The sequence below is a fragment of the Euleptes europaea genome, chromosome 6 (assembly GCF_029931775.1).
Source record: "Euleptes europaea isolate rEulEur1 chromosome 6, rEulEur1.hap1, whole genome shotgun sequence".
Classification (NCBI taxonomy): Eukaryota; Metazoa; Chordata; class Lepidosauria; order Squamata; family Sphaerodactylidae; genus Euleptes; species Euleptes europaea.
In genome coordinates, this window is record NC_079317.1 from 101,830,045 (window position 1) to 101,847,638 (window position 17,594).

Consider the following 17,594-nt stretch of genomic DNA (forward strand, 5'->3'; position numbering starts at 1 on the left):
TATGTCCCTTTCCCACTTGTTTTAATATGCTGAAAATGCAATAACCATGTTACAAGTTGTGATCAGTCTAAAACTTCTTTAGTACAATTAGAGTTGTCCAGGTGGTATCTGGAGATCTCCCACTACTACAACTGATCTCCAGGCAACAGAGATCAGCTCACCTGGAGAAAATGACTGCTTTGGAGGGTGAACTCTATGGCATTATACCCCATTGAAGTGCCTCCCCTCCCTAAACCCCGCCCTCCTCTGGCTCCACCATCAAAATCTCCAGGTATTTCCCAACCCAGAGCTGACAACCCTAAGTACAATCCTAGGAGTCTCTTGAAAATGGATGGAGATGGGATACATTGAGAAATTATCTGGACATGTGTATTTAACAAGACTGATCACAACACCCGAATAATCCTTAGTTTCTTCTCTAGCCTGAAGTGGTACCACTGTAGTGTTGCCAACTCCAGGTTGGGAAATGCCTGGAGATCCCTATACCATTAATTCTATTACCTCTGGGTCCTACCTTCTTATTATGCTGCACTTGCAGCCCCAGTGTACAGGGCAGGCAGAAAACGTTAAAGACCCTCTTACTACATATATGCATTTAAGAGAACTGTATTTGCTAAAACAGATGAACAGTGAACAATTCAGTGTACAATTCAAGATTATATGAAAGATACCGCATCTTCTTTACTAGGTCTAAAGGCATTTCACAGCTGATGCAGAGTTTCATTTCACAAATTAGCAGCTTAATAGATGGTGCAAAATATAATTTGCGGGTATGTATGTATACCTTTGGTAGGGGAGATAGAATAGGAAAATTGGGTTCATCGCACAAGCATGCAGCACACTATGAAATAGACTGCATAAATTGGATTCATGTCCAGACCTGACCAAAGAGATTTTTTCCAGGTTTGCTGTCTACAATAGAGTATTGTGTTTACTTGACAGCTATAAAAGATGCAAGGAATTAATGCCAGCAAGTTTGGATTGGGACAAGATGCAAATATTTTGCTCTGAACTGGGGCCATTGAGAGAAAGTACCAGCTGTTTCAAATTATGAAGTTGCTTAAACTCCTTTCCATATTCCTTTAAGAAGCATAAACTTTTGTGTTAAAAGAAAATGATCCTTCAAACATAATCTACAATATCGGGGGTAAAAAGGTTATTTACCTGTCACTAATGTTCTTTGAGAGGTCTCTATGCTGTCCCGCAGACGGGTAAGAATTTTGACCATCAGTCTATACCTTGAGGAGTGAGGTGAGCACCTTCCTCATCAGTTCTTTTATAACACAACAATACATTAATTCAAATAAGCGTGACAGTTTCAGTCACAAAAGAATGCAGGTGACCACTCAAACAGCAACATTAGTTGCAGGTATGCAACATATTTTTCTGCTTCAGGATCTCTTTATGCAGTTCCACAGATGAGTGCAGTTGCAGGAAGGTGCAGGTGTCCTCAGGTGCAGGTGTCCTCAGGCGCAGGTGTCCTCAGGAAAACAGATTCTTTTCATAAAGGGCACAACCTTAGTTGTCCGGCATATGCCCTTCAGGCACTTCACTCTGAGTGCCAAGTCTGAAAATGGAAGTCTTCCACTTATTCCAAACAAAGAAGAAACAAGCCCAAATTTGCTGAAGCACCAAAATTCAGACATCACAACAAACTGTGATTTGATTGAAGACTTCCTAAACTTAGTTAGAAGGGCAGGGAGTGAGGAGAGGGATTGAGGAAAAAGCAGCCTCGTTCTTGTCACAGACTCATCCTCGTTTTTCAGGATCCAGGGAATTCATGCCTGCGGTGACATCTGAACTCTGGGCTCTCACATTATATTTGTAAACCAGTACGTTGCACCACCTGTTCTGAAATAGCCAAACTTTGTCGTACAGGTTCAACACAGCTGTTAGCAACCTGTGTGAGCTAGGGTTCTTATAGTGGCTGTTTAAACATCCGGGGAAGTAAGAGAGACCAGCTACATGCCTTTTCCTAGGACATTTCCCACGTGTCTCAACGTTGCCCATAGATCCAACACTTAAAACTATAGGTTGTTACACTAAGCAGTAATAGTTGTTGGTGCTGGTTCCCCAACCCTGCTGGCTCCCCAGTTCTGGGAACACAAATTGAACAATCTAACATTGTTTCCATAAACCTATGGCATCCCACCAAAAGAGCTGAACCAAAGACCGCTGAGTTGGGGGGTAGGCATTTCTCCCTACATGGAGGCTGACTGCAGCTGGACTGGACAAATAGTTCTCTCTTAAGCAAGAAGAACTTGGCATGTAACACCCTCACGCTGCTCCCACTCCTGCTATGCTTAAAGCATACGATTCCCGCTTTACAGTGCGGACTGGTTCACAGAGCAGTTGCCAGCAGCTCAAAACATGCCAAACAATACTGAGTGGGACTCATGGCACAGATAAAGACTGAGGCAGACAGTCTTCTAGTAAGGAACTTACTATTCTAGTAAGGAACTTAGGCTATTTCTTTTCTCCTTTTTTACCAACTTTGAGACCTTTTCTTATAACGGAATATCTTCATTCGCTGATACAACCCTCCACTTCTCCACTTCTACCCTGAGAAACCACCTCCGTCAGAATCAGTCGGAAGACGTAAAAATGCAGGCTTCAACTTCACCAAGGGAATTATTTTAAATTCCCTTTAAAGCCATCTTGCAAGTAGCCCTCCATACAGGATGAGGACCAATAGGTCAAAAGTGTCCTGCATACCAAGTGACATGTGGAACAAGGAAAAAATAATAATAGCATAAGTAATTTGGGCCAGTACTTTTTTTACGTATTTCCAAGGTTTCTTAACAGCATATTCTGTAGGCATACTCTGTTTTACCACAAATCCTAAACCCATATATAGCCAAACCACATGAGATAAAAAGAAGAGGAAGGGAATCTGAGATTCACAGATAATGACAAAAATGCCACATAAACATAACCAAATTTCCAAAATCTGTGAAGCAGAATGTTATCACTGTACATGAAGGACAAAACAGAACTCTGAAAGGAAGGAAGGCAAGCAAGAAGTGAGGTCATTCATTTTTTTAAGGACCTGGGAGAAACACAAAGGGTTCATCTCTTGTCTAAAAATACTCTAAAAGGAAAAGAAAAAAAAACCCACTTCCAATTGCTTAACACTTTGTCCCTTAGGCAAGAGTCTCCAATCCTGTGAAGAACAGCAAGCAAGGAGAATTCAACAGACAGCCCTTTCTCTTTCTTGCCTTGGCCACAGGCCAAGGCAGAACACCAATGAATTTTTTTTAATAATGAGGGAAAGCATGGCTACGTTCGTCTGTGCCATCTTTTGAAGTCTATGATCAATGCATTAGAAGTGGATTAGCTACCCATGCCATTAAAGGCATAGCTTGTTATTGCTTCTCTTGGCCAAGTTGAAACATATTCTAATCAATATCTAAAAGGTGGTGAATGTGAATTCCAGATACATTCTGTGAATGTTCGGAAGCAGTAAACATCCAAAACCAGTGAGTGCTGAGATTCACTCAGATGAGACTGTTAGCATTCACCAGTGTAGATCAGGCAAGCAGGAACAAGGCATACACCAGGAAATGCCAGCATCCACATTTACCTGGAATTGTCACAAGTCACCAAATTCACTGTAACAATTACATAAACTTAGCATCGATGAGTGTGTATCAAGAAAGAGTTACCCAATTCACCCAGCAACTACAGGGCGCTTTAACTTTTCTATAGCTTGTGTTGAAGCAGCACTTGTGTCAATATATATTGGTTGACTAGTCAAACAAATCTTCTCATAAAGCTTCTGTACATTATACACCCTCAACATATAGCGGAGTTCCACTTAATGCACTTTTAATCCAAACCACGGCCATCTGAAAAGGCTGAAGTCGAAATGTTGTGTGTCATATAAAACAGGCAGATGCATTTTCAATAACTTGATATCAATTTTCTATTCAATTCAAGCTCCTAAATGCCAAGACCTTGAGATTCAGAGGAACTTATGGGAAAGTCTAAGCAACTTTCTACTTTTAAGGCCACTATCACACTTTATATCAATCTCAATTTCTATCCTAACTTTTAATACTTTACCAGCCTGAATGCATCTCCCCAGCTGCCACACCTTACATTAGCATCTTGCACCCTCTGTCCCCTTAATTTCCTTCTCTGACTCCTGGCTTTTCCATCAGGGTAGTTGAATTAGGCTGTTGTGCCAAAAACAGTCCTGCCGGTGCCTGGAAGACTAACAAATTTCAATTCTATAATAAGTTCTTGAGAGACAGTGTTGCATACAAAGTATTAATTCTTATTAAGGAGTTTTATGTGGGATTCTCCCTTTGAAAAGTTCTTTTGCTGGGAATTGGTGACTTTTAGATCAACAACAACATGTTCTGGAAGACCCAAAAGTTCTACCACTCATTGTCTCCTGGCTTTGTAGCTTCTGCCATGCTGAGCGCCTTCTTCTCTCATCAAGCCTTTTTCCTGTACTTCTGTATTAGTTTCCTGTCCTGTTATTTCTTAAAGCATCTCTTGAACTATTCTAGATGCTGGATTATTTCCCATATAAAAACACAACATCCTCAATGTTACTTGCCTTTTCTTATTCATCTGACCCTCATCACTACCACCACTATCTCACTACTACTCGTTGCAAATCCCTTATGTCTTACTTTTCTTGTCTTGTCTATCTTAGTTGAATTCTAAAGCCCTCCACACAGGGACTTCACCACTTCTGCATTCTACATGGTACACAGCAGATTGCTGCTGCTATGCTTAATGCTTTAGAAAAGGAAGGGAAAGGCCAGCCTTCTGTTTTCCAATACCCTTCCCTTCCGTTCTGCCCCTCTGCTCAGTCTGCCTTACTACCTCTGCTATCATCACCACCACCACCATCATCCAGGCACAGCATAAAACAAAATCTGTTCTCTCCGTGCACTAAAATGAACTCCACCCCCACAAAGTACATTTTGACCCTAGGCAGCAACCTTTGGAAGATATTGATCCACAAACAAAAACATTTTGTCAGTGTGGAGAGTCAGGACCCAGTGGAGTCATAGTCAATGAAAGTACTTCAAGGTACTGAGCAAAAATTAACTCATGACCATCTCTGGCCATAAGGGAGGTGCAAGAAAAATCACTCTCAGGTTAAGTCAAGAGGAGCATTCATAATTATCACTCTGTAAGTGAAGTGCTTTGCTGCTGACATGGCTACTCCCTCTGTTCGTGTGTTCTGCCATAGCATAAGGGAAAAACAATGAAGCTACAGACATGCAGGAGCTCATTCCACAATGCCATAAAAGTTCAGAGGACAGGAATGTGAATTGGCATAGCTTTGCTCTGAAAAACCAAGCTGTCAGGGAACAAAGAATCAGCACGAGAGGAAAACAACAGACAAGGTTTCTGAATATCAGGACCACTTCAGACTTGATACATTTGTCCCACCCAGAGTTAATCTCCATGAAGAGGCAGATGGAGTATGTCGTCACTAATGAAGAATGATATCAATATTGACTTTGCTGCAAATACACAGCCTGAAAACCTGTGTAGTTGAGCAAAATGAACACTCATGCCATGCTACAGAAAGGACGGTACACAACCGTTACTTTTCCAGCACAGACATGGCCTCCTGAAAGGTTGACAAAATACCATGTGTGAAGCTCATGACGCCAGGCAGGTCAACCAAAAGACTTTCAATTGCCCACATTCTTAGTCTCCTCTGTACGGAACTTGCTTAAGGAGAAGCCTGGCTATAACTCCCCTGCCCCACATTGTGTACTTGCCTCCCACCTCTTACTCATCTCCATAACATAAGCTTGGGGCTTCTTCCATGAGTCCAACAAGGCTGAGGTGATGTGAAAAGCCAGTTCAGCAAGAAGATGGCATTCTGAGCTGGCAATTGGAGCTTACGGAATCAGTGGGGGAAAGATCATATTATAACCCAGTTAGAACTGTAGAGTTTACTTTATTTTGGAAGGTCAAATGCTATGCAATATAATAAAGCTCTCACTTGCCTAATGAGATTCAGCTGTGCAAGCCAGCTAAAACAACTCTGCTCTAGAATCCCACATGCCCCAATGGGACTTGTCTGAATCCTCAATACCCAGAAACAGCTCCCCTCTCAACCCCTAGCACACTTAAATAGGCCCATGTTTTTTTATAGAGAACTAGTCAAAATAAGTGACTTGACTATTAGTAGCAATAAACAGCATACACTTCAATTTGCCTTATTATAAATCATGTGCATGCAAACAAAGCTGGGGGTTAAACCCGGCCTGCAGTCCTGGGAATATAGGGAGAGGAAGGGAAACAAAAGTGGACCCAACACATTTTATATGGTGTCATCTAAATAAATTCAAGAGGTACTAGAAGAAAAGACACTCATAAAACTTAACTAGCAGCCCGACAAAGTAGTTATGCAAAGGACCAAAATTCACTAAGAATCACACAATGAATGGCACGCTTTTTAATCTTCTCAAAAGGATCCCACAATACAGCCTCTTGACTCTTTAAAATCAAGAGAGTCACCCAGATTTCCCTGCTGAGCGTTTTATAGCCCATGCTTGTACTTGTTAGGGCTCTTTGCCTTTATGGCCAAGGAAATATGCAATAACTGTGACAGTTCTGTGTGCTCCTTCCTTCACTTGACATAAGCAGTAGTATTGCATTACCCCATCACTTCCTCCAAGCTTTCTAAGCAGATGGCTAAGGGAGCCAGAGAGGATGAGTAGGAGCATTGGCCACATCTGGAAGGGATCCAGACAAGAACAGAAGGATGGAGAGGAAGGAAAGAGTTCTAACCCTCAACCTGTATGGTGAAACTGTGTCTTACACAATTGACTTTATCAACTTTTGGACTTACGGTATATATTTTGCTGTGAACTTTACTTTAACTGTACTTATGCCAGGAACCACCCCTGAGGATGAAATATTCAAGAATTTCTTCAAAGAAGGGGGTATACGCCCAGGCCTTACACAATTGACTTTATCAACTTTTGGACTTACATGTTTTGCTGTGAACTTTAACTGCACTTATGCCAGGAACCACCCCTGAGGATGCAATATTCAAGAATTTCTTCAAAGAAGGGTGTATATGCCCAGGCTTTTTAGGTAGGTTCCTTACAATAAAATTTATGTCCTCTTCCATGGACCATGCCATTTTCTTTCCTTCTTGGCAGAGAAGTACTCCACTCATCTGAAGGGCAAACTCTACTCAGCTTTCATTGATCTCCATGGGGCCTTTGACTCTACTAACAGAAGCCTTCTATGGGATAAACTTGCTAGACTAGGGATGGACCAATGCTTACTTTTCTTGATACGGAAACTCCACTCGGGGAACACTTGCCGAGTTAGACTGGATAAAAGCGGCCAATTGTCCGAGAAATTCCCCATCTCTAAAGGAGTGAAGCAGGGCTGCTTACTTGCTCCAGCCTTATTTAATCTGTTCATGTCAGATTTACAATCCCATTTATCCACATCTGACAATCTTGCACCCAGGATGAATTCCTCACCAGTCCCCATCCTGCTATACGCGGACGATGCTGTTCTCCAATCTATAACTAGAATTGGCCTTCAACGGCTTTTATCTGCCTTTTCTGTCTTCTGCTCACAGAATGACCTAATCATTAACTGTGAGAAATCTAAGATTATGGTCTTTTCTAAAACCTGGAAGGGCCAAACATGGAAAATTGATGGCAACCCAGTCGAACAAGTTATGTCCTTTAGATACTTGGGCCTTCTTTTTCACCACAATCTCAATTGGTAGCACCACCGGAAAGCAGCTATTATTGCAGCAAGAAGCCAATCCCAAGCGGTGACACGATTCCACTACCAAGAAGGACATCAGTTTATCCCTGCAGCTATTCAGATCTACTCATCAAAAGTTTCTAATCAATTATTATACGGTACCCCCGTTTGGATCCAGGCTCTTACCTTGGATGTCGACCGTAGTTTGGCTTCTTTCTTACGAAGAACATTGGGGTTGCCCAACATGATTAATTTCTACACTCTTGGTAAAGAGCTTGGCCTCCACCTTCTGTCTACAAGAGCCTGGACCACCACCGTTAAGCTGTGACTCCGTATTCACTTCCGTTTTGATCTGTCCACATTACTGCATGACATGCTAAGGGATTCCTACGTCTCCTCATGGTACCAATTCATTCGGCAAAAAATTAATTCCTTAGGAATTATCACTAAATCACTAAATTCCTTAGGAATTATCACTAAATAATTGTGGTGAGTCTCAAATTTTCTTCACCATCCAGCAAAGAATTAGGGACATTGAAAAACAGATCATAAATGCAGGCCCCACTATGACGTACCCCTTGTTTCCAAGGACTGATGACTTATATGCCCGGAGGTGCCCCCTACATACAAAACCTCACTAACCCCCTTCATCAGCAGGCTTTTATGCTCGCCAGATTTAACATCTTTCCCTCAGCAGTTCTCTCCGGGAGATTCCACAATATCCCGTTTAGAAACAGATTATGTAAATTTTGCCACCTCGAACCCGATTCCATAACTCACATCTTATTGATTTGCCCTTTTTTCTCCGCTTTAAGAAATCGTTTCATAGATCCAAACATCATGAATCTCCCTGGCCCAGCGAATAGGATTACCCAACTATTACTACAAGATAAGTCCCCCAACTCTACAGAAGCAGTTGCCGAATATTTGGCAAAAATTTTAGCTACTGATTTTAATACTGACAAGTAATAGCTGTGCCAATTGCTTGTGTTCTTTGGTGCCTATAGTGGAACTCTACTATTGTATTATATTGAACTTGATAAGTATTGTACTATTTTAACATGCTCTTGCTATGCTCTTTTTATGCCATTAAAGGTTTTTGACTCTGATTAAAGCAGAAAGTTCCAAAGCAGGATTACAACTGAACATCAAGAAAACAAAAGTAATGACTACTGGGGAATTACTCAGCTTTAAGGTTGATAGTGAGGAAATTTAAATTGTTCAAGACTTTCTATTCCTTGGCTCCATCATGCAACCAAGAAATCCAAAGGAGGTTTAGACTGGGAAGGGCAGCCATGAAGGAGATAGAAGAGATTCTTAAGTGTAAGGATGGGTTGCTGGTGACCAAGATGAAGGTAATTCATATTACAGTATTCCCTGTTACTATGTATGAGTGTGAAAGTTGGATAATGAAGAAAGCTGATAAGAACAAAAGTTGTTTCATTTGAAATTTGCTGTTGGGGAAGAGAGTTTTACAGATGCCATGGACTGCCAAAAAAACAAATAAATGGGTTCTAAAATAAAATCACTGGCCTGGATAGCCAGGCTAGCCTGATCTCATCAGATCTCGGAAGCTAAGCAGAGTCAGCCCTAGTCAGTATTTGGATGGGAGACCACCAAGGAATAACAGAGTCAAATCAAATCAAGCCTGAGCTCTCCCTAGAAGCCAAAGTGACCAAAGTGAGACCATCATACTTTGGTCACATTATGAGAAGAGTCACTGGCAAAGACAATGTGCTAGGAAAACTTGAAGGCAGCAGGAAAATAAGAAGACCCAACATGAGACAGTCTGACTAAATCAAGGAAGCCACAGCCCTCAGTTCACAAGACCAGAGCAAGGGTGTTGGTGAATCTTCCAGTGTTGTATACACCATCAACATCCACAATGCCCTTCTACGCTTCTACTCTGCACATCCAATAAACAGGCCAGTCCCTACACAAAGGAATAAATGGACATAAATCTGACATTCAAAATCACATTACTCAGAAACCAGTGGGACAACATTTAAGACTTCCAGGACATTCAATTGCTGATCTAAGAGTAGCATTTCTCTTACCTAAAAGAGAGATTGCTGAACATAGGACATAGGATTCTTATATCATTACAGGTGCTAATTTTCTGCATTTTCTACCTCTATGAGTATCTCCTTGCTCTAATCAAGCTGATTTTATATTGTAACTCTGCATCCTGACTCCATCTGGCCCTTCTTTCTAAGACCCCTCCCACCTTCTAGGGAGAGCCAGTGTGGTGTAGTGGTTAAGAGCGGTGGTTTGGAGTGGTGGACTCTGATCTGGAGAACCAGGTTTGATTCCCCACCCCTCCACATGAACAGCGAAAGCTAATCTGGTGAACTGGATTTGTTTCCCCATGAAGCCAGCTGGGTGACCTTGGTCTGGTCACACTCTCTCAGCCCCACCTACCTCACAGGGTGTCTGTTGTAGGGAGGGGAAGGGAAGGTGATTGTAAGCCTGTTTGATTCTTCCTTAAGCGGGAGAGAAAGTCAGCATATAAAAACCAACTCTTCTTCTTTTTCTTCTGACCTGGATATAAGGGCAGATGGATCTTCATTCTCATTTGTATATGATGAAAGTGAACTTTGACTCACAAAAGCTTATGGAACATTTTTTCCCTTTAAGGTGCTACTGGAGTCAACTTTTGTTCTACTACTACAGACTAATACACTACCCACCTGACTATGATTCTGAAGTAATATAGTCCCATATGAAACATGATGCAGCAAAATATAGCAAGGGTCTTTGCTATATGCAGAATGACAATGCTAAGTGCATGTCTGCAATGACATTGGAAGTTTTGAATAATCTCAGTTTAGCATCTAAGTAGTATGCTGCTTTCATAAAATATGCTTTCTCTTGCAAATTTCTTATCTTGTGTGGAAGTGATAAATTATCAGAAAAGAAATTCATTCAGGATTCTTTGGATTGAGTGGGTCAGTTTGACAAGGAACTGGGATGTTTTAAGCAACGTAGGACACTCAATGTGATAGTGCAGATATTGCCTTCAGCAAGCCTGCCAAGCACTAATTAATGTTACTTCATTCTAAGGATTCTTTGTGTAAAGATTTTCCCTGAAAGAGAGGCATTAAGACATTAAGAATGAAGTGGGTTTTTCTGACCCTGAGACACAAGAGTGGCTTGGTGATTCCCTTGACAAGTGCTCCCAGACCAAGAGAACTATACAAAGTAATGAAAGGGAAAGTCCTGCTGCCTGTCTGAAGCAAATCAGAGAATGATGGGATGCAGAGCCATACAACTGAACTCCTCCATGAAAGCTAGAAAAATGTTACAACAGGAAAAGGGCAGCTGATCACATTATTTTTTTTATGAGGATACTCAATCTTCTCAAAAGTCAAACTGGTGGGAAAATTCTTGCAAAACATATTGTAAGAACTAGTACAGTGCACATTTCTATTTTTAAAAAACAAGATTCATGAACACTGAGGGCCATTTCTTGAGTTGATCTATACTCGAGATAAATATAAAATATTGGGTTTCGTATACATTCAGACACAGATACAGCTCTTAAAAGTGTGCTCATACAAAAGGGTTTTGATGCACAGTAATTGGCAAAGTCTCTTGAAACTCCCAGTTAAGTGTATCAACGTCCACACAGGACCATTCAGACAACAGAAAACTCTTGCGTTCAGTTAGACTAATTCAAGGAGGAAGGTATATATAGCCAGAGCAGCTAAATGGAATCTCTATTATTACTAAGTGGAATCTCTGACGGTATATCCACCATGCCTGTTTGTGAGTTTCTAAGAAGAATTGATTTATTTATACCCTCCCTTTCTCCCCCTGAGACACAAAGCAGCTTACATCATTCTCCTCTTCTCCATTTTATCCTCACAATAACCCTGTGAGGTAGGTTAGGGTGAGAGTAAGTGCAACTGACACAGGTCAGCCTGCAAGCTTCCATGGTAAAGTATTTCAACCAGGATCTCCCAGATTCTAATCCAATACTCTAACCACCATACCACACTGGTTCTCACTGGCTGTTAGAAACAGAGGCACAATTCATATACAGTGACAAATCATGATTTGTCATTAACAGGAACAAGCATTGCAGGCCTTTGAGTTCATGCGCTCTGAACTACAACCAATGGCTTATTCTCTTGCCTCCAAACCAAACCACAATTTAATCCTTTTTCACTTTAGAAACCTGATTTGGAGGCAAGAGAACAAGCATAGATTGTGGTCTGGCTCTAACAAACAAGTATATTTTACCATAAAAGAGAAGTGATTAAATTCCAAGTGATGTGTGAGAGAAGGGAGGAAAAGGAGGCACAAAAACCCAAGGATTTCCAAGACTTCTTCCTGACTGCCAAAAAAACAAATCAGTGGGTTATAGATCAAATCAAGCCTGAACTGACCCTAGAAGCTAAAATGACTAAACTGAGGCTGTCGTATTTTGGTCACGTCATGAGACGACAAGAGTCACTGGAAAAGACAGTCATGATAGGAAAAGTTGAGGGCAGAAGGAAAAGAGGATGACCCAACAAGAGATGGATTGACTCAATAAAGGAAGCCACGGCCTTCAATTTGCAAGGTCTGAGCAAGGCTGTCAAAGAGAGGACATTTTGGAGGACTTTCATTCATAGGGTCGCCATGAGTCGGAAGCGACTTGACGGCACTTAACACACACACTTCCTGTAATGAATATGGAACTAAATAGCCCTTGTCTGATCTAGATAATTCATATTTCTCTTGCCTCCTTACACTTCAAAAACTCAAGTATAGAAAAGTAGTCTCACAGTTGTCTAGCATCATTGTACCTGAATTATTTTCACAACACAGAGCATTTGTTTGGATTGGATTTCAACATGCCCAAGACCTAAAGGTGAACAACAATACTGAAAATAACCTCCAATGTAGCATTCAAACAATAAGATGTCAACAATAAACTGACTACTTAAAGAGCCCCTAGTTAAACTTTTAAATGCTGGTGGGTCAGAAATGACAACAGGGAGACTTCATTGTGGATCATTTCTGAGCTAGGTTTCCACCACTTTTCCCCCCCTCTAGCTGCATAGTTCAGATTAGCCTTGTATAAAAATGTACCCGCTCACATTAATGTACCCTTCATTAACAGCAAAGCTATGTGTACCTACGCATTATGAAGAGCTGGTAAGCTACTCACCCCATAGAAACTACATTTTACAGACTGAATGGAATGTATCCTTCCTCTTAAATTCCTTCCTCCATATACTTTCTCTGAAAGAATGGCATTAGTGTTTGCAGAAGAAGGGCTAATGATTTCTGTAGATTCCCTCCTTCAACTATATGTCCCCCCCACTTCGCCCGTTATGATGCTTCTGAGTGTCTACTGACCACCAGGAACAAAGGTTTGGGGGTTCAGGGGGCTGCAGCAGGATAAGGAAGTGGAAAGCCCCACTACATGAAGTCTGCAGATAGTTGTTGCTAAGTTTAGATAAGCAATTTTCAAACTGTGCTTCAAGAAACCTGGCCTTCTTAAACAAGATTAGAGTCCCTGAATGATAGCTCGCCCAGCATTTCCAGCATTCTCCTGAAATATATAGCTGTAGGGTATTACAGGATGCATTTTACAGCATGCTGTCAGTGCATTTGGGATAACAATGAGACCACTGGTCTAGACAGAAAGGCCATTTATCTACTGTATGGACTGCCTACTCTGGATCCTTGTATATATACTTTTGTAAAAGAGTTTAACAGAAATTGACTTCTAGTTTCCAATAATGTTAAAATGTTTGGACTTAAAACTTATTTTTCCCTATTCACATTCAAGATACTAAATCAGCCCTAGCCTTTCTGCCCAACTCCATTATGAACTGGAGTTGCCTGCATATACATGTCATATTCTATCAAAAGGTTTTCTAAACTAACATTATATAAACAGTTAACTGGCAGCCAGAATGGGAATGAGTAGATTCGCCCTCTTTTGGCAGTCATATCTGGCCCATATTCCACTCTCATACTTTTTTAGCCAAACAGTATAATGACACAGTGAGGGCAAGCACAGTCATTTCTAAATGACACCACAGATGTCTTGTGTTCCCTTGAGGAAATCAAGATTAATTTTTTTGCCTTTAGTTCCTCAAAGGCTGATTGAGACATCTCACTTCAATCACACCTCTCGGTCTAGCTCATGACATTGATAATGGTTCTGTGGCTGCAAAGACATTCTCCACTCTCATCCAGATTTACCCACATTAGTTCCACACTGCTTACCAGGCATCCAAAGGCTGGGCAATATGGACTCCATGATACACGCAGGCATGACATTTGCATCATATTAGGTGCCGGGTGCATAATCTAAGATAAGATGTTATTACTTACTTTATATCTTACCTTCCCCTCTGAGATGCTCTAAGTAGAACTTTGGCTTGTAGGGTTGGTTGGGCAGAGACACAGAGACTGGCCCAAAAGCCAGCCAGTAAGCTTCATGGCTAAGAAGAGATTTCAAAATGAGATTCCTACATCCACACCCAACTAGCCACTATACAACACTATCATCTTCTCAGAAGGTGGGGGGAGGTCTCAGCATTTCTAGTGCTCAAAGAGCAAAGCTTCTCTGTGCTGCAGAGCTTGCAGCCACACCCCATGAAGACGAGCAGAACAAACCATGCAAGATAAGTCTACTTCAAATAGGTAGTTTTTCTTGGTGTGGAATATACATTACTTTTGTCCAGATTTGGATTTGTAAAAATTAATGCTTGTACAAGCCCCACTACAGCCTCTCTCATTAAGTGGAGAAACATGGGTTAAAAGTACCCCAAGACATGGGTTAAATGTACCCCAAGAAAAATTAAATCTTGTGTGGCTATGTTGTGAGATCTCAGCCATCACTTTGGTGGTTGAATAGCAACCCCAATAAACAATGCTGCAACATCCAATGGTCTTATCAATGGGAGGAGGAGGCTAGCATGGGGGCAGGGAGAAAGGAAACAGCAGCTGCCTCTGAGGAATAGGAAGCAAACAATGAAAGAGAGGCAGACAGAGAAAGAGACAGACACGGGTGGGGGGCAGCAGGGATGTCCCTGAGACACAGAAAAAGAGAAAAAGGAAGAGGTGGCAGGGGAGGCAGTGACAACCAGAAGACGAGGACAGGGTGGGAGAGTTAGGGGAGGGAGAAAGAGGCAGAGGGAGGAGAAAGAAGAGTGGAGAGACCAATGGGGGGGGGGTTAGGAGCCAGCAGGATGGGATTTCCCCAGGCCTGCTTGTGTGTGTGGGTTTACAGCCCCTGTGCCTTAGTGTGGTTTTACCTCTAGCCTACAGAGCTGTGGCGCAAGCAATAATGCTTGGCAGAAGACCCAACAGAATCAAAGTTGATTCTTAGCCATACCAAGCCACATATAACCTCCTACACGTGCCTGGGAAAGTTACATGGCCTCCCTCTCTCCAACACTTGTGCCATGAGTGGCCACCCATGCTATGAAGTATGGCTCACATCAGGGTGATCCTCGGCCCCTGTACAATAAACACTGAAGGTCTGACCTTCACCTAGAGAGTGATGATTGTTTGCTTCGGTAGTCTTTTCCCATTTCCCAGAAAGATGTAGATGGTCATTTGTGTTAAGGTTTAACAGAGTGATCACTTTTAATACCGCAGCCCATCACAGACCCTGCTTACCTGGTGGGGGAGAAAGATTTGATAAGAAACATAACCCCTGCTACATTACCTGCTGAAACATTAACAAACACACATGAATATACACCATCCTCCGCTGGGAGAGTGTCACATGATATTGGAAGATGCCCCTCTTTCAAATGAATCCAACACAGATCTTTCAGGGCCTCACAAAATCCCCGGCACGGTGGAGGTGTTATTGGAAGAGAAGTGTTACACCCAGGTACCAGTAGCAAGCAGAAAAACCACTCCAAGTAGCGGTGACACCGAGATTTAAGAAGCCCCTCCCACTCATGCAAAGCAGCCCGAACTTCCTCCTCACTGCCATGATGCAAATAATTCGGCACTCGGAAATGCTTCATGCCCAGGTTGTTGCAATATGACAGCTTGGCTGGTAAGGGCAAGCAGCGGCCAGCTGTTGGAGTCAATCCAGAAAAGAAGGAAGGAAGCCCTGCACTACTACTGCTTAAACGTTGCATAGTGTAGGTTAGTAGAAACTCAAGAGATTCAGAGTTACTGGCAGGGGGAGAATCCAATAAATTAGTTGCATTTGAATTAGAAACAGAATCACTAGAGTAGTTCTTATTTGCATCAGCTATTGGTATCCCAGAATGCTTAAAGGGGCGTTTTTTAAGGCTGAGATGGGTACTATTGCCATCATAGGCTGATTGGTTTGAATTGGCAACATAAAGGGATAGCCAGCTGTCTGAAGCACCCACCACCTTGGATGTAATTCCAACATCCACGCTGCTATTAGCCTGAAGCTTCTGCAATTCTGAAACATTTGCACTGGATATAATTCCTCGTTTTTCTGAGAAAGCTCCCCGGTTTGCCCTTAGTTCTGGAGTGACAGCACCTTCTCGCCCTGCATCTGTGGATTCTTGAAAAGCCAACACATCCCCGCTGGCTTGGTCATCTGGTGAAAATGAGAAAGCAGCACTACCTGGCAGTGGTGTCTCAGGCTTCTTTAACAGAACTTGAGTCTTGTTCAACAGAAAGTTGGGCTTTGTAGTCACCGGAAGAGAAACCTGGGACTGCTCAGTTTCCAGCAAGATCTGCACCGCACCCGTCAGGTTGGCAGTAACATTCTGGACAGCAGCGAGCTCTGTAGCATTAAGGGAAGCTTCCAAAAAAACAGCTGTCACCGGTGCCTCGGTCCTCTTTGTCCCTTCAGTTGTCTTTTTATCCCATTGCTGAACCAGATTTTGGATTCCTTCAGCCACATTGAGAACTTCAGCCCCTACCCCAGCAATAGTTCCCTCTTGGCCTCCCAGCTCAGAAGGTGATGCAGTAGCTGCAGCAGGGACAGTGGTGTCTGCAGTCAAGTCTGGCCTCTTCAGGGTGAATATATTCCATACTTTTCCTGTTTGCTGTGTGGTGCTTTCAGGGGGGATGTTCAAGGTGGTCGCCTCGGAGGTGGCCAGCTGATGTGTCGTCTGATCCTCAGTATCGGCGGCCTTTGTGGGAGCCAGGGTGGTTTTCTCTGAACTCCCCCAAAGCCAATTCCTCCAGCCCTGGGCATTTGATAAGCTACAAGTCAGCAACAGCAGCAGTCCAATATTCTGCACAGCTCGAGCCATTAAAAGCTTGCTTGGAGGGCGGGGGGGAAGGCGTATGCTGTGCCGCGGTGAATGGTGAACGGAAGAATTCGCATTGATCTGTCCTCTGGAGCTCTGAGGCTGGGAAGCGTGCAGCTCTCTTCCAAGCAGATGTAAGACTAGCGGAGGTGTGGCTAACAAAGTCCTCCCTCCAGCAGCCTGCTTCCCAGTTCATCCCGAAGTTACTGCACAGCCTGTCAAACTCTCCGCTGCAAGAGAGGCGGGTGTTACAGGCATACCTGCCAGCTGATTTGTACCCACAGGAAGGCAGAAACCCTTCTGCTAACACCACTTCACAGTTTAAGCCTCTTGCTGTTTCCCCCCAAGCGCATAAAAAATATTTGGGCATGTTAAACAAACTCCGCCCTGCCCTCGACTGATAATAAAAACTGGCAAGGAGAACTTTCTCCTCTGTGGCTGTTTAAGTGTAATTTCATTGATTTAAATCATTAGCAGCATTATTGGCAGCACTGACTCTCCTTCAGGGAGATATTACACTCGGGAAAGAAAAAGAAAGGAAAGTAGCAAAAAAAAAAAAAAAGCAGGGTGGTAAATATGCTCCACTCACACAACAGTCATAGAAAGGATTTCTCTTTAACTGGCTTTGTCTTCCACTTCCAGTTAAATTGGTATTATGGGGCATGAGCCAGCTAC

The 17,594-nt window shown here is 42.5% G+C and overlaps 1 protein-coding gene across 1 annotated transcript in view; it reads right to left on the minus strand.

The window, feature by feature from the left end:
* COL18A1 (collagen type XVIII alpha 1 chain) overlaps positions 1 to 16,964 on the minus strand; it is a 112,362-nt gene extending 95,398 nt beyond the window's left edge. The window contains exon 1 of the mRNA XM_056850994.1: positions 15,395 to 16,964. Coding sequence (XP_056706972.1) covers positions 15,395 to 16,922 — 1,528 coding nt within the window. The 5' untranslated portion in view covers positions 16,923 to 16,964. The remainder of the gene's footprint in view (positions 1 to 15,394) is intronic.
* Positions 16,965 to 17,594: the final 630 nt, after the last annotated feature.